The sequence below is a fragment of the Typopeltis vanoorti genome, chromosome 17, assembly GCF_054136105.1.
Source record: "Typopeltis vanoorti isolate ZY-2024b chromosome 17, IOZ_Tvanoo_1.0, whole genome shotgun sequence".
NCBI classification, from domain to species: Eukaryota; Metazoa; Arthropoda; class Arachnida; order Uropygi; family Thelyphonidae; genus Typopeltis; species Typopeltis vanoorti.
In genome coordinates this window covers 86843834-86863992 of record NC_143565.1, presented here as the reverse complement: position 1 = coordinate 86863992, position 20159 = coordinate 86843834, and the positions used below count along the sequence as shown (strand labels likewise).

General features: G+C 35.1%; 1 protein-coding gene across 1 annotated transcript in view; it reads left to right on the top strand.

The window, feature by feature from the left end:
- Positions 1-20159, top strand: part of LOC150097598 (tRNA (guanosine(18)-2'-O)-methyltransferase TARBP1) — a 230785-nt gene that overhangs the window by 35281 nt on the left and 175345 nt on the right. Inside the window, 3 exon segments of the mRNA XM_090406955.1 lie at positions 6977-7077; positions 15000-15109; positions 15112-15134. Of these exon segments, the coding sequence (XP_090263081.1) occupies positions 6977-7077; positions 15000-15109; positions 15112-15134 (234 nt within the window).

The following is a 20159-nucleotide window of genomic DNA, read 5'->3' as shown; positions in this document are numbered from 1 at the left end:
TTTGCCACTGAATCTCAAGGGTTTGGTTCCTGTTCTCAAACTCTTTCATTTTTTCTTCAATAATCTTTCTGTATTTTAGTTTACAGTTCACCTCTGAGAGCTGCTCAACTTTTATTCGCTTTAAAACTTTCTTACATGTTATTCTTTTCAATATGAAATTCAATTTTATCCTGCTCAAGACTAAATAGTTATCACTTCCAATTTCAAATCCTCTGTACACTCTGGTGTCCTGCACCAGGGAGAAAACATCACTATCAACAATAACATAGTCAATAAGACTTTTCTTATTCCTAGCCTCTTCTCTCCATGTGAATTTGTGCACATTTTTATGTTGGAATATGGTGTTAGTAATAACCAGTCCATGTCCTGAGCAGAAATCCAACAGATATTTGCCATTATTATTAGCTTTGCTCTTTTCTCCAAATTTTCCCAAAATATTTTTGTATGTCTTACAATCATTTCCTACTCTGCTATTTAGATCCCCAACAAGGACCAACTTTTCATTTTTCATTGTGTCAGTTGCTTTTTCTAAAGCCTCAAAAAATTCCTCCACTTCTACCTTAGTAGAACCTTCTGTGGGATCATAGGCACAAATAAGTCTCATTGTCCAGTTCCCCATTCTCATATTTGCCCACATCACTCTGCTTGAGACTGACTGCTATTCAATAAGATTAGCCTCGTATTTTGTGTTGAATACTATGGCTACACCTTCTTTTCCTTGATTGTCATTGCCTGAATATAACATTTTGTATTTATTACTCAGAAAGATCTCACCCGTTTTGGTCTTTTTTGTTTCAGTCACCCCTATTATGTCAACCTGGTACTTATCTAATTCCTCAGCTAGCTCCATTTCTTTGCCATTCAGGCTTCGTACGTTGATAGTACCGATCTTTAACTCTGGTGATGTTGAGTTGGGGTTTATTTTCAGATTTGTTCCAGTAGCTGACTTTTCGCTGTTCGCCCTGGTTCCCTGGCGAAAACAACGGGGGCCTTGTTTAACTGGGCGACGTCCCAGCCGGCATGAAATTTTGTGATGTTGTACCATCATTCTATATTTTGGTTTAACCAATAAGAATACAATTTGGTCGGCTAAATCCCAAATTGCCAGCCCATCCTCGTCCGTTCAGTATCCAAGTAGATACCCAACAGGGTGCACCACGAGAAGGTGAGGATTGGACATTAGGTCAGAAGCCCTGGTCGGTTCTCCGCATTCCTTTAAAGGCTATGTGGAGGTCTCCTCTCAGTTATACAGCTTTGACCCTTTTTATTTATTTAGTATATAAATACAAGATATATGTAAGTGTACATAAAAATAGAGCATCTCAAAAAAAAAAATTTTTTTTTTTCAATTATCAAAAAAAAATCGCAACACAATTCAAACCTGTTTTGATGCACTACTCATAAAGCAGTACATCAAAGCAAAGCAGCTAATTGGTTGTTGAGTTTACTGTTCATTTTTAGTGTGTTACTGTTTATTTTAAGTTGTGTAATCTATGTGGTAAAGTTTTTCTTCATTAATAGGATTATTTTATGAGGGTGGTCGGAAAAGTTCTCAGCCTCGACCATAGATGGCAACACTATCAGCAAGATTTTTTTTCTGAGCATCTATGTGAAATTGCAAGTCATTCTATCAAGTAATTTGTTTTATACAGTTGTCTGAAGCAAAAGTGTTGTCTATATTCCTTGGAATGGATAAAATTGAGTATCGTGCAGTTATAAAATTCTTTGTAAAAGAAGGTTTAACGGCAAAAGAAATTCATTCGAAGTTCATAAAAGTTTATGGGCATTCTTCTCCGTTTTCGACAATTAAGAAATGGGCTGCCTAGTTTAAACGTGGCCGTACCAGCCTTGAAGATGATCCACGTGAAGGATGTCCAAAAAAGTGTAACAACACCAGAAATCATTGATCAAGTGCACGATATGGTATTGGATGACCAGCGAGTCAAAGTGCATGAAATTGCTGAGACTATAGGCATTTCAAAAGAACGTGTAGGATATATTTTGCAAAGAATTGCATATGAAAAAGCTTTGTGCAAGATGGGTGCTGCACTTGCTCACAGCAGATCAAAAAATCACTCACATGAAAATCTCTGAACAGCGCTTGGAACATTTTAAGAAGAATAAAACTGATTTTGTGTGTTGATTTATTACTATGGATGAGACTTGGATTCACCATTACACACCAGAATCCAAACAGCAGTCAAGACCGTGAACAGAAGCTGGTTGTTCAGCGCCAAAGAAGACAAAGTTCGATGCCATGACCTTTCCATCAGCAGGAAAGGTCATGGCATCGGTGTTTTGGGATGCTAAAGGCATTTTGTTTATAATTATCTTGAAAAGGTTTGCTAAAGAAAAAAAAAAATCATCTCTCATCAGGACAATGCACCTGCTCACAAAGGTGTTTTGGCAATGGGAAAATTAAGGGATCTGCACTATGAATTGTTGGAACATCCACCCTATTCCCCAGATTTGGCTCCCTCTGACTTCTGTCTCTTCCCAAAACTAAAACTCCTCCTTGCTGGGTGCGTTTTTCTTCGAATCAAGAGATGATTGCAGCTGTAGAGGGGTATTTTGCAGATCTTACTGAGGACCACTACAGGGACTGGATAATGGCGCTGGAGCATGACTGGAATAAATGTTAGTCTTAAGGGAGATTATGTCGAAAAATAAAAATAATTTTGAAATTATAAATTTGTTTTTTCATTGTTAGGGCGAGAACTTTTAAGACCACACTCGTATAAAAATTTATTATTATTTATCGTCTTGAAATGGCATCACACCTGCATGGGGCAGCCCTGGTAATAGTGCTATGTTGCTGAAGATGGAGACTAGATCAAAAGGAACCATAATCTCGTTATTAGACAGATATAGATCTTTTATTTTAGTTAAGACTGTTTTTTATATAAGAGTTGGTGTGGGCCAGTGAAAATCCAAAGATGATGAGGAAGATGTTTTACAAGGTAGTAAGTAGGAGAGCCAATACAGTCCAATATTGGGAATAGTGGGTTGCCATCCTTATGTATTTCAGGTATACCATAGAGACATGGCAGGCATGATGAATTCATAACCTCTCAGATGTAGTGGTATCCCATGATTGTACATTTTCTAATAATTTATTTAATTTATTGATTTGACTTTTTGTTAGATCCCTGCTGATAAAACTGTTAGTTGACCTATCTCTTAATAAGATATTATTTTTTACGATTATACACTATGGTATTCATGACAACAGTGTTGTTCTAGCATAGGAAGACAAGAGCTTGTACTTCTGAGAAGGATATATTTAAAGGAGGTAGCTTTGCTTTGTATAAAATTTGGAAAATCTCAAAACATAATTTATTTGCTTCATCTGTGTGTAATTCTTTGATACCACTTTCCACATTTACCATGATTTGTAATGTATACAGTGAGGAGACCAAGGCAAAATTTGGGACCTTTTAGACAAAACATTTAGTTCATCATTTGTTAGTGGTCTGTTGGTTAAATTTATAACCAAGCTGTTATTGTTAGATTTAGTTATTGGATAATTGATAATTATAGTCCTTCAACCAGACTACAGTCTGATGTGAAAAGAATTTCAGTACTCTACCTTAAAAGGACCTCAGAACAAATAGCAAGGATTCTTCATAAATTCAGTATATATACTTCCTTCACATCAACTTTTCAAACAATCTTCCTTCCTACCATCTACAACGGATACATTACTGCCTCTTTCCTTACCAGATGTGTATCAAGTATCCTATTCATGTCGTCTTTGCTTTTTTTTAGAAGACTGGCTGTTCTTCCTTGGTTAGAATTGAGAACATCAAGACTGTTACCTTTTTAGAATCTGACACGTCTGGCCTTGCTTCCACAATGTTGATGCTAGGCACAGTTCTTTGGAACCAGACAAAACTTCTTCATACCAGCAAGTTCACATTCAATCATCTTTGCCTTGAAACGTGAAATGCTTCAAAATCATCCGAACCTGAATCACTCAGACTGCATGCCAGTATCCAACTTTTGGAAAGTGAATTTTAAGTTATTTTCTATCTATGCAACTTACCTAGAATTGTTCCTTTGAACTCTAATAGTATATTATCATTAAAACTCATTCACATTAGATATACTCATTATTTCAACAGGCAAACTATTCCATTCGCTCACTGTTCTGTGGGAGAAAAATCTAGCTCTTACCCCCCCCCCCCCTTTCTACTGTGAACAAACTTAACTTCCATGGATGCTCCCATGTTCTCTCTCCACATTCCATATAACAAAAATTTTCATTATACAATATCCTATTACACCCATTCAGAATTTTATAGATCTATATCCTTTCAAACCTTTTTCTCCTGTTAACCAGTCTGTAATCCACATACTCGCAATCTCTCCTCATAATCTAAATCCCATAATCCCAATATAATCTTTGTAACTCGCTCTTTCCACAGCTTCTTTATCCCCTTGGAACCTGAGAGATCACATCTGCACACTGTAGTCCTGGTGTGGTGTTATCAAGACCTTGTAAAGAGGCAAAACGACTTCTTTAACCTTATATGTCAAGGTTCACTTCAACATTTCAGTTATTCACCGAGTTGTATTTGCAACTTTTGCTATATGACCTTTGAACTTCAAATTTTTATCCACCATTATGGCAACATCCCTATCTTCAATGGTTTCTTGTAGCATAACCCCATTATATTATATTATATTATATTATATTATATTATATTATATTATATTATATTATATTATATTATATTATATTATATTATATTATATTATATTATATATTATATTATATTATATATTATATTATATTACATATTATATATTATATTATATTATATTATAATATAATATAATATAATATATGCCACTGGAAATCTCATCATGCCAAATTGCATAACTTTATCCTTACTAACATTCAACTGACAGCCATTTTTGTTTTCTCAAATTTTCATCCTATTTAAATAATTCTGTAAGTGCTGGATGTCAGTAGCATTCTTGATTGCCTTGCTTATCTTTGCATTTTCAGCAAACAGTTATATACCTCCTATTATACCACTTGTCACCTGAAATCTGGCAGATTCGTGCTTACTATGTACCACTTTTTGATATCTGTCTGTCAATCCTCTTATCCAAGTCAAGAGTTTATATTCCAATTTATGCAGTAGCCTTTTATGTGGTATCCTAGCAAATTCCTTACCAAAATTCACCATTATTATAGTGTATCTAATTCTCTTTATCAAACTTGGCTCTGGCATTGTTATAAAATATGAACAAATTCCTAAAACGTGACCTTCCTTCCTTCAAGGAATCCATGCTGTTCCTTGTAGAGTATAGCTTGTTTGTTTACTCATTTCTGTATGCAAGTTCTACCATGTCGCTAAAATCTTCACTACCACACAAGAGATAATGATAGGTTGGTAGTTAGACACAGTTTTTGCACCACTCTTGTACAATGGAACTATTATACATTCCTTCCATACCTGCGGCATCATTCCTGAGCTCAGACTCAAGTTATATAAACATGTAAAAGGCCTAGCCAATTCGGTTGAATGTTCCTTTAGCAAATGTGCTAATATTCCATCTATCTGTTTATTATTATTATTATTATGTGACACCTCCAGGGAGTCCAAAGACTCATCGAGGGAGAGTGTGGCAGCAACATCGAACGATTGATCCCTTCCAACTACTAACTCAGCTCAAACTTGCTTAACTTTTTGTGAGCCATTAGTAGCAGAGTCTCTACCAATCGACCAACCTTGTATTGCTAAATTCTTATCCAGGTAATGCAACAGCTCTTCAACCTCATTCTCATGCACCTGTAACTCTTCATCCAATGTAGCAGTGGTACCAGTGTGCACCATGTTACAGACACTTGGTTGAATAATCTTTGCAAAGAGCATTCATTAGTTGAACAATCTCATTCTTCTGACACTAGAGTACCATCTTGGAAGTATTTTCCCACTTGGTTAGACTATAATAAATTTAGTGTAATCCTTCATCCAAGTGTAAGCAAACAAAGTTTGTGCCTGAAGTATCTTCAGGACTGAGGCAATTCATGGTAAAGGTGGACCAAGTTCTCATCACTCCTTGTCTTAGTATCTCACATAATGCAAAGCACATCTCCTTGTGGACATGTATAATGCTATGCATTAAGGAAAGAGCCACTATCCAGACCTGTTTCGACCTTTATTGAGGTCTCATCAGTGGGAGCCAGACCCAGAGGTGGTGATACCAAGGTGGAAGCAGTGGAGAAGTATTCTTTACCTATGCGAGTTATCAAAAGGTGTCTCACCTTATTATTAAATCTCCATTGCTTCCACCTTGGTATCACCACCAACTCTGGGTCTGGCTCCCACTGACGAGACCTCAATAAAGGTTGAAACTGGTCTGGGTAGTGGCTCTTTCCTTAATGCATAGCATTATACATGTCCGCAAGGATATGCGTTTTGCATTATGGAAGATACTAAGACAAGAAGTGATGAGAGCTTGGTCCACCTTTGCCATGAGTTGCCTCAGTCCTGAAGATACTTCAGGTGCAAACTATGTTTGCTTACACTTGGATAAAGGATGAAACTAAATTTATTATAGACCATCTGCATTCAGTAAAATTATTCTTCCACATTCATTCTTTCTTTTGCTTGCAGCATAATGATGAAATTCTTTTGGATTGCCTTTAGCCTGCATAGCCAACTTTTTTTTCATCCAATTTAGCTTTCCACACAATACTCATTACTTTTCTTGCATGTGCTTTATATATTTCATATACTTCAGCTGCAACCAAGACATGGGCTAATATATGCATGATTTATGACTCATTATTGTGATTCATGTTTTGAACGTAGTTAATGGTCTGTCTCCCTGATGATGTTCAGGTAATTTTGGATGAAATGTATTGGAGTTTTTGAATAAGATTCTATATTTTTATACAATATTTTAGTTATGTATCTCATTTCTCTGTCTCTGATTAATATCATATTTCAAATTTTAGGACAGCTTTGGAATTACCAGCAAAGCATGTGACTGTATGTGAAAGCCTTGTAAACTTTATGAGATCTTGTTGTTCTTTATTGCCCGGCACGAACAAGCAGGGTAAGGATAGCTGAAAAATATATTAAATAAGTTAAAACACTTTTTTTCCCTCTTACTAATTTTTTGTGATTATTACTAAAATGTGTTCCATCTTTTAGTTAAGAAGTGCTATTTTTAAAGAATTAAAAAACATCATTTCCTGATATACCCTCAAGGGTCCTGTCACATGTAATATATGTGGTCTAGTATTAAATTATCAAGTTTTTTTATGTGGTTCCCACCCATAAAAGTTTATCAGTAAAGCTATAGTTAATTTGTACTGTGGGTGGGGTAAAGATTTTTTTTATTTTCATTTTTATCAATTTTATATATTTTTTTGTAATTTTTTATTTATTTTTACATAGTCCAGAAACCTTGAACTAGAGACTAAATATGGAACTTTTTTGAGCCACTTCAGTCCTCCAATGAGTGAGGTGGTGTTCTCACACTGAGCGATGAAATTTATCTCTCACCTAAAGACAATTGTTATACCCTGATAACTTAAGAATGTGAAAATTTCAGTTATCATGATGTAACAAGAGAAGAAATAAAAACCCTGTATAAATAACTAAGTAAGCAAGCATGTTCCTAAGCAGATATCGTTAAGAGCCTTTGAAAGTAACCAATACAAAAAATAAAAAGAAAGAAAAACATGCTTGCATCCAAGTGAAAAATATAGCTGAAATTGTTTGTTGAACTAAATAAAAAAAAAGGAAGGGAATTTTATTACAGTTGCGATATGATAAAATAAGGTTAAGTCAAGCAAAGAAGATTAGTCATAGGATTTTGTATGTGAGAGGCTAGTTTTTACACTTGAAATAAGAGATTAAAGATTCGAGTTAATTCTTGGAAAATTTCGGAAAGGGGATTAATTTAGTATAGATGACATGGAGGTTAGCTTAAACAAAAACTAAAGCTCAAGGTCATAGTTCCCGAATTGAGACTTCGTCACGTGTCAGTCGCATGCACACGGACCGCATGATGTTTTGGCAGAAAAACGCTACTCAAATTGGTCAGTGAAATTGACTCCAGTAAGGGGGGAAGAAAAAAAATTGAAGAAGGTGCCGGTATGGGTCATCATAAAAAAAGGGTTAGGAACCCCCCCCCCCCCCCGTGAGGCTTTTTTCCTCAGAGTTTTCTTCATGAGTCTTCGTATAGGTCTCACGCGGTTTTCCTGAGTGACGGGTTAGGAGTTTTCTCCATCCGACACAATAAGGAAACAAAGTGTGCGGGATTTTGATTCTGTGTTCCTATTGTAAGAAATGAGGGATGCCGTTTAGTTAAAAAGAAAGAAGATAATGTCAGTGTGTTTCATCGTCCAATGATTGTAATGAGAGAAAGAAAATTCTATAAAGAAGTCAGTGCCCACGTGGTGAATTTCACAGCCATAGACTAGATGAGCCTATGTATGTCTTTGTTTGAAGAATGTAAGGTAAAGATTGTGAAAGCCCATCTTAGTGCCAAAATAACTTAAGAGTGATAAGTTATAGAAGAGTTCGTCCTAGGAAGGTAAAATATCAGAAAAGGGTAGAGACCAGTGTAGAAGATCCAAGTCAAAAGGTACTGTAGAAACTCGTGTCAATTCAAATCATATGTAACTGTAATCATTGCTCAATTACTGAACAGTTGAAGGGATTAATGAGAATTATACTAGGACTTTAGTACATGTCAGAATAGAATGAGAATGAGCTTAATGAGCTTGTTACTATACATTAATAAGTATTCATGTGCCTAGAGATTTATGTATGTACATTGTATTTTATTTAAGAGAGTTTTAAAGGTCAAAAGTGTGTATTAGCTCAGTGAAAGGATAAATGTAATCCATATTGTCTTAGTAAGAAAATTAGAGTAACTGAATATATATGTCCTAGAAAATACAGGATTATAACGTGATCAGATCAGTAAGGGGTTAGACAAAAAAAAGGTCAACTAGTTCTAGAATTATACATGTTTGTATGTGTAGAATCTGTTATGGTGATATGATCACAATTCTTATATAGGATCTTAACCTAATACTTGTCGTTAGCTAGTGTTAATTTGTATTATATATTCTTAGTATTGAATTGAGTTTTATTTGATAAAGAATGAATTGTATCATGTTTAAGAGTTCAATAAACTTTTGTTCCTTGAAAATACAGTTGCCTGAGATTGCTGCTCAATGCACCTCTTGTAATAACGTACAAATCTAATCACGCGGGGGGGGGGGATTTGTTAAGTTACGAGATAAAGGTCACGGCTGCATATTAGTTTCACACTCGGACATATTTTGGTAATTGCTCCTTGTTTTTGAATTTTATATCTTAAACTAAATGTCCTGAAAGGCGCAGTATAAAATAAATATTTAGGACACTAAGGGGAGAAGAAGCTTGAATATTTGTATTTGGGTGATATCTCGTATATAAATAAGATTTGGACAAAGACAAGTAGAGTTTCACATGTAAGGATAGTTGAAAGCCTAATAATCATAAATTGGGACACAACACAATCACAACATCCGTGCCCATGCTTGGATTCGAACCCACGACTTTTGGTTGAAGAGAGAGGTATGCTGACCACTTGGCCAACCAGGCTGTTGTCATCATTGCTAGCTTCTTATCAACTATTTTCTTTTAAATTAATATGTCATTTATACTAAAAAATATTACTTTAAAATAGTATCATAATGAAATGCAAAATTGAACTTTTCTTCTGTGCCCTTAAAAATTCAAATGGTTCTGTCTCTTTCTCTCATGTTCTACTGAAAATTCACATATACAAAGAAATATCTGCTTGCCATATGACATCATCGTCCACCACAAACATTTTATTTCAATAAAACAACATTTTTGTGTGTACAACAATTGTTTAGTTATGAAGTACATGTTTGCACATATCTTCACATCTAGATATGTGCAAACTTTGTTTGCTTACACTTAGTCAAGGAAGAAAGAAGAATATAATTTCTTGGCGAGTATAATTTATTAATTTAACATGTTTACTGCCACTCGTTTATGACAGAGTGTCCCCAGACTATTCAGAATGACTGCAGCAGTGCATACACACCCGCATGATTTGACTGCCCATTCCACACTGAGTTATGCAACATAGAGACACTGTGAGTCTTATAATGTTTAGAAGAAGCAGTGGCACCGAATATGTTAAGCTGTTAGTGTATATCTATTTGTGGTATACTCTTCTGATAATGCTAGTTGTATAAAATGTAAGTGAAATATTATTGTTATAGCTTTCATTTAATAGTTAAAGCTATACAATTAAATTGATTCTATTCTCACTTAAATTTTAAGTGGTTTCATTTCTATACATTTACAACAGTAGTTCTACAGATTGTCTTTACAACAAGATACATTTCTGAAAAACTGTTGGGTGTTCCTTGAAAGAGAACAGAATATTCTTTAGAAATTCATACAAAACAAAATTAGCTGAGGTAACAGTTTTTGACCACAATCTTTTTGAATTCAGTTTCCATAAAATACTTACTTACTTCAGGTACGACAAGGAAGTGCTTAGGAAAGAGATATAGTATGTATGTGTGTGCAGTTAAATTTTCTTTAAAGATTTTAAAGATTTCATCTAGAAATGAAATTTTTACAGTTTTTTGTACATTTGCAAAAGCACTCATTGTTAACTGTTTCATTAACCACCTTACCGGCCATTATGGATCAAATACGCATCCTCATACGCTTCGTATCCATCATATATTTCAATGTAATTTCAATGGTATTACAATTTTACCTTGACATCTATAGACGTCTTGGCCGGTAGCCTGGTTAACAAATAAATAGTAAAGATTCTATTCAGTGATGATATTTTACACCAGCTTTCAACTATCTGGGAGTGTAAAGAAGTCTAGTAGTTCTTGATGGATTTTACATTGATCATATTCAATAATTCTTAGACTTGATTATTTGCTGATACAAGAAGAAATATACTTATTCTTCTGTCTTGTACGAATGTTCCATTTCCTTTTTCACACAAGTTGGCATACACAAACCAGCTGGTGATGATGAAGACAGCTATTATGATCTAGTGACAATAACTTGTTCCAAGGTACAAAACAGATAAATGTGCCATTCATTGATAGTTTCATTAGACTTGTATGTATTAATGCTTAGGTGCTAGTTTAATCTCATAACTAGTTGCAACATTCACCTTGAAGAACTCACGAAATACATCTGCCACCACATCTGTGGTCAGTCAGGTCTAACTGACCATACCTTGGATACCTTGCATAGAATTAAATGGAAAAAACTACTGTGCTTCAGTGCAGCAAATACAAATTCGAAAGAGACTTTTTTTTGGACTCAGCAGCAGATTTTTTTTTATTTTTATTTTTTAAAACCAACATGTTCTAAATAAATGGTTATATTAAACTTCTCAAGATTTAGGAAACATTAATTTTTAGACCTACTACTCATCAGCCAAGGATGGCTATCAGCACCCATTGAGGGCATCCCTCTTAGGCCTTCCCTTCCAATCAAGCATTTTTCACTTATTGTTTGTGTCCATTATTACAATTTTTATATTACATCCAAGAAGATGTCTGTGTAACAGAGACAAAATATTGGAACTATTAAATCTGCTTAATTATTTCTTTGTTCTGTTTTTATTTCATTAAACCTAATTATGAGATTTGTGGAAGAGTTTGTTTGTAACTGTTCACTGTTCAGCTCATCATCATTTTTGGGTATATACGTAGGTATATTTTGTGTGTGTGTGTGTGTGTGTGTGTGTGTGTGTGTGTGTGTGTGTGTGTGTATATATATATATATATATATATATATATATATATTAGTATTACTTCCATGTCTCTATGAAGTCTCAAGATGCTCAGCACAGGAGGCCAAATATTTACAGATTAGTGGCTATCATACCTTGCTTTGAAGACATTGAGTGTTGGAGTATTCAACACCTACTCTGGCAAGCACATTCCACTCATCTACCACTCACCAAGCAAAAAAAAAAAAAAAAAAAAAAATCACTTTTCAGGGATGACCTCTCATTGTCTCATCACCTATTATCCTGTGCAGTTCCCTGTATCTTTCTTATAGTTTCTTTTCACCAACCTATATGTCTTAATCATATCACCTCTCCTCCCATTTGCCAAACTCTGCAGACCTCATTGTGTCTTCATTTCAAAGTCCTGAGGCAATATTAGTTATTTGCTTCTACACTCTGTTTCTTTATCAACCATATAACAGCTGACCACATCTTTGTACAGAAATCCAGATGTGGCCTGATTACAGTGGAACTATCACTTTTTTTATTCATACTTCAAGGTTCTTCATGTTATAGCAACAAGATTCCTTCCACCTATCCTATCCACCAAGATCCCTTGCCTATTCCACCTCACAAAGGAAAAGGCCCACCAATATGATAAACTTTGTTCCATCTTTTCTGGCTAAAGTAAATTAATTTTACACTTAGAGACATTGAAATGACATACCAATTCTTCAACCCAAAACACAAACCTTGAAATCCTTTGCAATAACAGTCACATCAGAACTTTCTGACATTGAGATCCTAATTTAGCATATTATCAGCAAACAGCTATTCATTTGTTTGTTGATCTGAACTTGAACTGTATTATTGATATATAAAATAAACAACAGTGGTCCTAGAAGAGAACCCTGTTGTACTTCACTTGTTGCCTTCCATTTACAGAACTGCACCCACATACACATCTCACTGGTTGTATCAGTTACCTAATCCCCTTAACCATGCTACTGAGTGACTGTCCATCCCCATCCTACTGTTGAAATTGACTAGGATGGGGATGGATAATCACTCAGTAGAATAATTAAGGGGATAGTTGACTGATACAACCAGTGAGATGTGTATCAGTCAACTATCCCCTTAACCATGCTCCTTAGTGACTAAGGGGATAGTTGACTGATACACATCTCACTGGTTGTATCAGTTCATCTAACTGTACTTTTTTCCCTATGTCATTCCTTTTAATAACACTGGCCAACAAAAAAAAATTTTTTTTCTGCTGATTATGATCTGACACTTGTTTTTTACTAATTTGGGTGTGCTGATTTCAAATATCAAACCCATTTTTCTCTATTACGTCAGGTTTTTCCTCTATGGCATTTTCTTTTTGCTAATTTGTAAGTTTTTGATAGTTTTAAGGAGGCAGTACTATTTAGAGGATCAAAAAAATCGATTTTTTAATATTATTTTCTGAAGGTATGTACTTTGAAAAATCTGTTCCTAACTTTTTATCAAGAAATTCGAAAAATTCCCGAAGATATAGCCTATTATTCAAAGCGGTGCGCAGATCAGAATCGGAGCGCTCACAGCTCTCGCTTGTTAATAAACAAATAAATGCGTAAGAACCCGCAACGATACATACTGGCGCTTTGAATGCGAGATAGGCCGATAACCAACCTAATACATTTAGGTGATGAAAAGTAGGCGATGACAACTGCCTAAAACAAATGAATGCTATATGCATCATAGTGGACAAAGAACGATCGAAATCAGTCAATCGTTAATCGATCGTGAAAGTATGATGAGTGCTTATAATGTTTCAATAAAGTCTGGTTTTTTTTTTGTCTTGTTAATGGCATATTAGTCAGCAGTGAAGAAAATACATCATGCCTACTACTTGAAATTGTGTCAATAGTATAGATTCCTTCTGCTACATTTGTGGCAGCTTTACTGTTCCCAGTCCCAGCGAATAATTTTCTTGGAAACAAAAAAGCGTGCAATTACAAAGATATAGTGGAAAAAAATTTCCACCGCCTACGTTGCAACATGAGCATAAAGCTTCATTTCCTATACAGTCATCTTGATAGATTTTCCAAGAATAGGTGCTGTAAGCGATGAACAAGGTGAAAGATTTCATCAAGACTTAAAAACTAAGATCGGTACCAAGGAAGATGGGATTCTCGCATGATGGCCGACTACTGTTGGAGTATTCAAAGGGATTGCCAAAACAGAACACACAGCAAAAATTGCTACAAAAAAATTTATTCCCTGAAACTCGTGTAAGTAAAATTGTTATTTTTTTATAAATATTCTTGTAATTTTTAATGAATATTGTTAAGTAGTTATGTATCTAATTATCAGCCTCTCTCGCATTCAAAGCGCCACTACGGCCATTGCAGGTTCTTACACATTTATTCGTTTACTAACAAGTGAGAGCGGTGAGCGCTCCGATTCTGATCTGCGCACTTCTTGTGTAGACCTTTTCTTAGAAGCAGCAGCAGCTCTCAGAAACCAACCAAATCTTAACAAATACGGTTGCATTAAGCTTCCGAAGATTTGGTAAACAGTCATCACCAGAGGTCCCACCTTACATTCCAGGCCACCTACTACTGCCCTTAGAGGGCGCTCCACCTAGATAGGACTTTATTGTCACCCACGTGGTTGGGCTTAGTATTGTAAGTTTTTGTGTGCATGTTACATTAATTGTCTTTGTAATCCCTGTAGATGTCCTAGTGACTAGGACGAAATATAGGAAGTATTAAATTCTATTTTAATTCTTTTTGAGTGTTGTAAAAAATCCATTAAGCCTCCAACATAATAAGATCTGCGCACTGCTTTGAATAATAGGCTATATCTTCAGGAATTTTTCGATTTTCTTGATAAAAAGTTAGGACAAGATTTTTAAAAGTACATACTTTCAGAAAATAATATTAAAAAATCGATTTTTTTGATCCTCTAAATAGTACTGCCTCCTTAAAACTATCAAAAACTTACAAATTAGCAAAAAGAAAATGCCATAGAGGAAAAACCTGACGTGATAGAGAAAAATGGGTTTGATATTTGAAATCAGCGCACCCAAATTAGTAAAAAACAAGTCTCATATAAAAGTCAGCAAAAATTGTGTTGGACTGTGTAATCATTAATGGTTACTGATTTATTGTTTTGTACATTTTATCCATGTTTTATTTCACATTTGATGTTTAATTTATTTTTTTCTTATTATTATATAGCACAATTTTTCAGGGATATTTTACAAAACATTCATGGTAAATCATGGAATGGAGTTTCTCTTTTATATGTCAGCTATGCACTTGCACAAATGCCAGTTATTCATCATGGAATGTTTCTGCATTAGAGCAAATAAGGTATGTTTGATATGTGAGTAATTATTATATAGATCATAACATTTATAATCAGGAGGCAAGTTAAAAATTGTTTTGATTATGAACTTCATAACTTTGTGAGATTTTGAGCACTTTTGAAAATTTTAAAGTTTCAAAGTGCAAGCATTGGTTGATTATTGAGATATGTAAACCAAATGGATATTTATTAACCCCTTTCATTATGGTTGGTATCCAGTTTAACCACCCTGCTCTTTTCTTGGAAGTTTATTTTTCACTTGGTTAGACTATAATAAATTTAGTTTAATTCTTTATCCAAGTGTAAGCAAACAAAGTTTGTGCCTGAAAATATCTTCAGGACTGAGGTTATGTGATACATCCCTTGGCAACTCATAGCAATGGACCAAGCTCTCATCACTCCTTGTCTTAGTATCTCCCATAATGCAAAGCATATCTCCTTGCAGACATGTATACTGCCATGCATTAAGGGAAGGGCCACTACCCAGACTGGTTTCGACCTTTATTGAGGTCTCATCAGTGGGAGGCAGACCCAGAGTGGTGATACTAAGGCAAAAGCAATGGAGAGGTCATATTTACCTATACAAGTTGCCAACAGGTGTATCACCTTATTATTAAATTACTCTGAATTTAGAGAAAGATGTTGGAAGTTTATTTTGCACTTGGTTAGACTATAATAAATTTAGTTTAATCCTTTATCCAAGTGTAAGCAAACAAAGTTTGTGCCTGAAAATATCTTCAGGACTGAGGTAAGGTGGTACATCCCTTGGCAACTCGTAGCAAAGGTGGACCAAGCTCTCATCACTCCTTGTCTTAGTATCTCCCATAATGCAAAGCACATCTCCTTGCAGACATGTATACTGCCATGCATTAAGGGAAGGGCCACTACCCAGCCCGGTTTCAACCTTTATTGAGGTCTCATCAGTGGGAGGCAGACCCAGAGTGGTGATGATACTAAGGCAAAAGCAATGGAGAGGTTATATTTACCTATATGAGTTGCCAACAGGTGTACCACCTTATTATTAAATTACTATAGATTTATAGAAAGATGTTGGAAGTTTATTTCTAACATCTTTCTCTAAATCTATAGTAAATTTAGATTTAGAGAAAGATGTTGGAAGTTTATTTTGCACTTTGAGATGTGCTTTGCATTATGGGAGATACTAAGACAAGGAGTGATGAGAGCTTGGTCCACCTTTGCTATGAGTTGCCAAGGGATGTACCACCTTACCTCAGTCCTGAAGATATTTTCAGGCTCAAACTTTGTTTGCTTACACTTGGATAAAGGATTAAACTAAATTTATTATAGTCTAACCAAGTGCAAAATAAACTTCCAACATCTTTCTCTAAATCCAGAGTAATTTAATAATAAGGTGGTGTTGGCAACTCATATAGGTAAATATGACCTCTCCATTGCTTTTGCCTTAGTATCACCACTCTGAGTCTGCCTCCCACTGACGAGACCTCAATAAAGGTCGAAACCGGTCTGGGTAGAGGGCCCTTCCCTTAATGCATGGCAGTATACATGTCTGCAAGATGTGTTTTGCATTATGGGAGATACTAAGACAAGGAGTGATGAGAGCTTGGTCCACCTTTGCTACGAGTTGCCAAGGGATGTACCACCTTACTTCACTCCTGAAGATATTTTCAGGTGCAAACAAGATGTGCTTTGCATTATGGGAGATACTAAGACAAGGAGTGATGAGAGCTTGGTCCACCTTTGCTACGAGTTGCCAAGGGATACACCACCTTACTTCACTCCTGAAGATATTTTCAGGTGCAAACTTTGTTTGCTTACACTTGGATAAAGGATTAAAATAAATTTATTATGCTCTTTTCTTCTTAATTGCAATGCACACATGTCAGTGAACTGCTATGGCATTCTGGATTTCTATCTTGCCTCCAAGGAGAACTGAACATTTTAAAACAGTACTATCAGGTCAGTGTATCCCTTAATGAAAAGGTTAATATATTTTCAAAAGATCTCTTTTGAAAATATGTCAAACAGTAACTTATAGTTATTGATCACTTTAGAAATCATTAAGTTCAAACTGTAAAAACATTTTTTGCCTACTTATAATAATACAAAACAGATGGATGTTTATTATTCTTCCTTCAGTATAATGTTTATATTCATACACACTCATTAAAAGTACAAATTTGTGCTATTAAAATGAACTTGTTAGCTGTCTATCTGAAGTACTAGGAATCAACTGGCATCTTGTGACCTATGCCTGAAGCTGATAGGTAATCAGCAGGATAGTTATCAGTGCCTATATTACAATCCTGGATTATGAGTTATCAACATCCAGGGTTGTGATAGAAGAACTACTTTCTCTTGAGACAAGAGAAAATATTGTAGTTCTTCTGGGTGACTAGAAGAAGGTGTTGAACTCAAACTCATGTAATTCTCCTGCAGTCCTTTTCACAAGCGCCATGGCACTGTTTTATGTGCTGCACCATGGCCATCAAGCTTGTAGCTAAGAGGTGGGGGGGGGGGCTGATGTAGACTACTTAGACAGGGATTTAATGTTGATGCTCTGAGTCAACCTTAAATGCCAGCAGTCTTTCAAAAGCAGATTATCCGCAGAGCATCTTGAGATTGTTGAACAACACTAGCTGGCACTTCAGTCTACCATACATGTTTTGATACTTACATTGAAATGCTTGACTACCAGTCTAAGAAACCACACTGGTTTAAAGAAAATGACAGGGAAATCCACTTCTGATTGATAAGAAATGAAACACGACATGCTGCAGTGCCACCATATGGATGGTTACAAAGTAAAATGAAATTGCAATCAAAGCTAAAACTAAATTTAAAATAATTTTGAAATACAATAAAATAACAATTTAGGTAAATCAACCAGCCCCTCAACCCATCCCATTTGATAAAGGGATGGACTGAAAGTTACATTATCCAGAAATTTTTGATTAAAGGTTGAATTATCCGAAATAAAAAGATAATACAAAATGATAGAATTTTATGCCAGCTTGCATGTCACCCAGTTAAACAAGGCACCTATTGTATTCATCAGAAAATCAGCTCCTGGAACATACTCCAACTAAACATCACCACAGTTCAAGATTGGTACCAGCATCATAAGAAGTAGCAATGAAACAAAACAAAGAAAATAAAAATATTTATTCACAAGAATAAAGAATAATAATTTTTATTATTGCAAATTCTTCAGCCAGAAAGCAACAAGCCATCATCAGTGCATCAGCATAATAACAAGGTGAAGCTAGAACAAAGAAAGTTAATCCTGGTTGTTGAAAGTTTTTTTTCGCTTGGTTATACTATAAGTTAAAGATTCCAAGAAATTATATTCTAGGTTTCATCCTTTATCCAGGTGTAAGCAAACAAAGTTTGCACATGAAGTAACTTCACAACCAGGCTACTTGTATATGATGTGAAGTCATTAGCTTCTATATAGAAGCTAATGACTTCACATCAATTGCTTTAGTATCTCATAATGCAAGGCACATATCTTTACAGACATGTGTAATGTATGCATTACAGGAAGGGCCACTACCCAGACGAACTTCAAGCTTTTTTTTTTCAGTTTTTTAGTAATAGGGTGTGTGACTATTTTGACTACTTGTTTATGAGAAATATGACTTCTGCATTACTTCGACCTTGATATCTCTTCTGTTCTGACTCCTACTGATGAGACCTCAATAAAGGTTGAAACTGGTCTTGGTAGCAGCATTTTCCCATAATGCATAGCATTATACATGTCTCTGTAAGGATATGTGTCTTGCATTATGGGATATGAAGGCAACTGATGTGAAGTCATTAGCCTCTATATACAAGTAGCCCAGTTGTGAAGTTACTTCACATGCAATATCCAAGTGTAAAGTGCAAAATTACTTTACACTTGGATAAAGGATGAAACCAAGAATATCATTTCTTAGAATCTTTAACTTAAACTTAATCCTATTTACAGAGCAGAGCGACATGCTACAGTGCCACCATATGGGTGGTTACAAAGTAAAATGAAATTGCAATCAAAGCTAAAACTAAATTTAAAATAATTTTGAAATACAATAAAATAACAATTTAGGTAAATAAAATATTTGAATGACATAGCATTATATATTTAAAAAGGGAGGGGAGGGGGGGAGAAGCATGCTTGCTGTTTATGAGAATGAGGCTTTTAAATCTTGGCAGTGGATGGACAGTCATTCCAATTTAAGCTTGGGTAGTGTAGAAGTGCTTCAGCATTCTCTTTAAATAATCACTCAAACCTGAACCACCATAAAATGTGCTGGTTCAGAGGATATTGTGGTCAATGTCCACTCCATGCTGAGCAAGGCCAGATTTTTCAGGTTTATTGTTGTTGATATAAGATGAGTGTTCTTGTAGTTGTTTTCCAGCCAAATGTCCTCTTTGTCCAAAGTACAAGTGGAGGCATTCACATTGAACTTGATAAACACCAGGTAAAATATCTACAGAGTTTTTTTGTAAAATTTTGTTGGCAAAATCACCTTTTATATCAAAAAGAAAGAAAAAAATTAAAGATCTTCATCTTCAAAGAGTCTGAAATGATGTTTTCTTTTGATGTGGTTTCTCTGTTTACAAACACACCACTCCAAAAAAACTACAATTTTTACAAGGAGATTTCCCTGATGACATTAAGTTATAAGTTTATCTTCAATGCTAGATATTTTACTTGGCAAAATAAAGTAAATCAAAGGTGCTGTGATGGACAGTTCTATGTCACCTGCTTTGCTAATCACTTTATGAAGCACTGAATTTTTAACACCATTTCTCCTTGACCTTGTATTTGGCTGTTTTTTATTGACTATGTCTTTGTGATCTGGTCCTCCTGTGAAAGGAACTATTTCAGAACTGACAGAACTACTTCAGTTTTTGGCTAAAATTAACTCCCTCATCTTAGTTCACTATTGAGCAAGGGTCTAACAACAATCTTTCCTTTCTGGATACTCAAATTCTTCAGAACTCTAATGATAATATTGAATTTTCCATTTACAGGACACCATCCTTAACTGACAGGTATATATGCA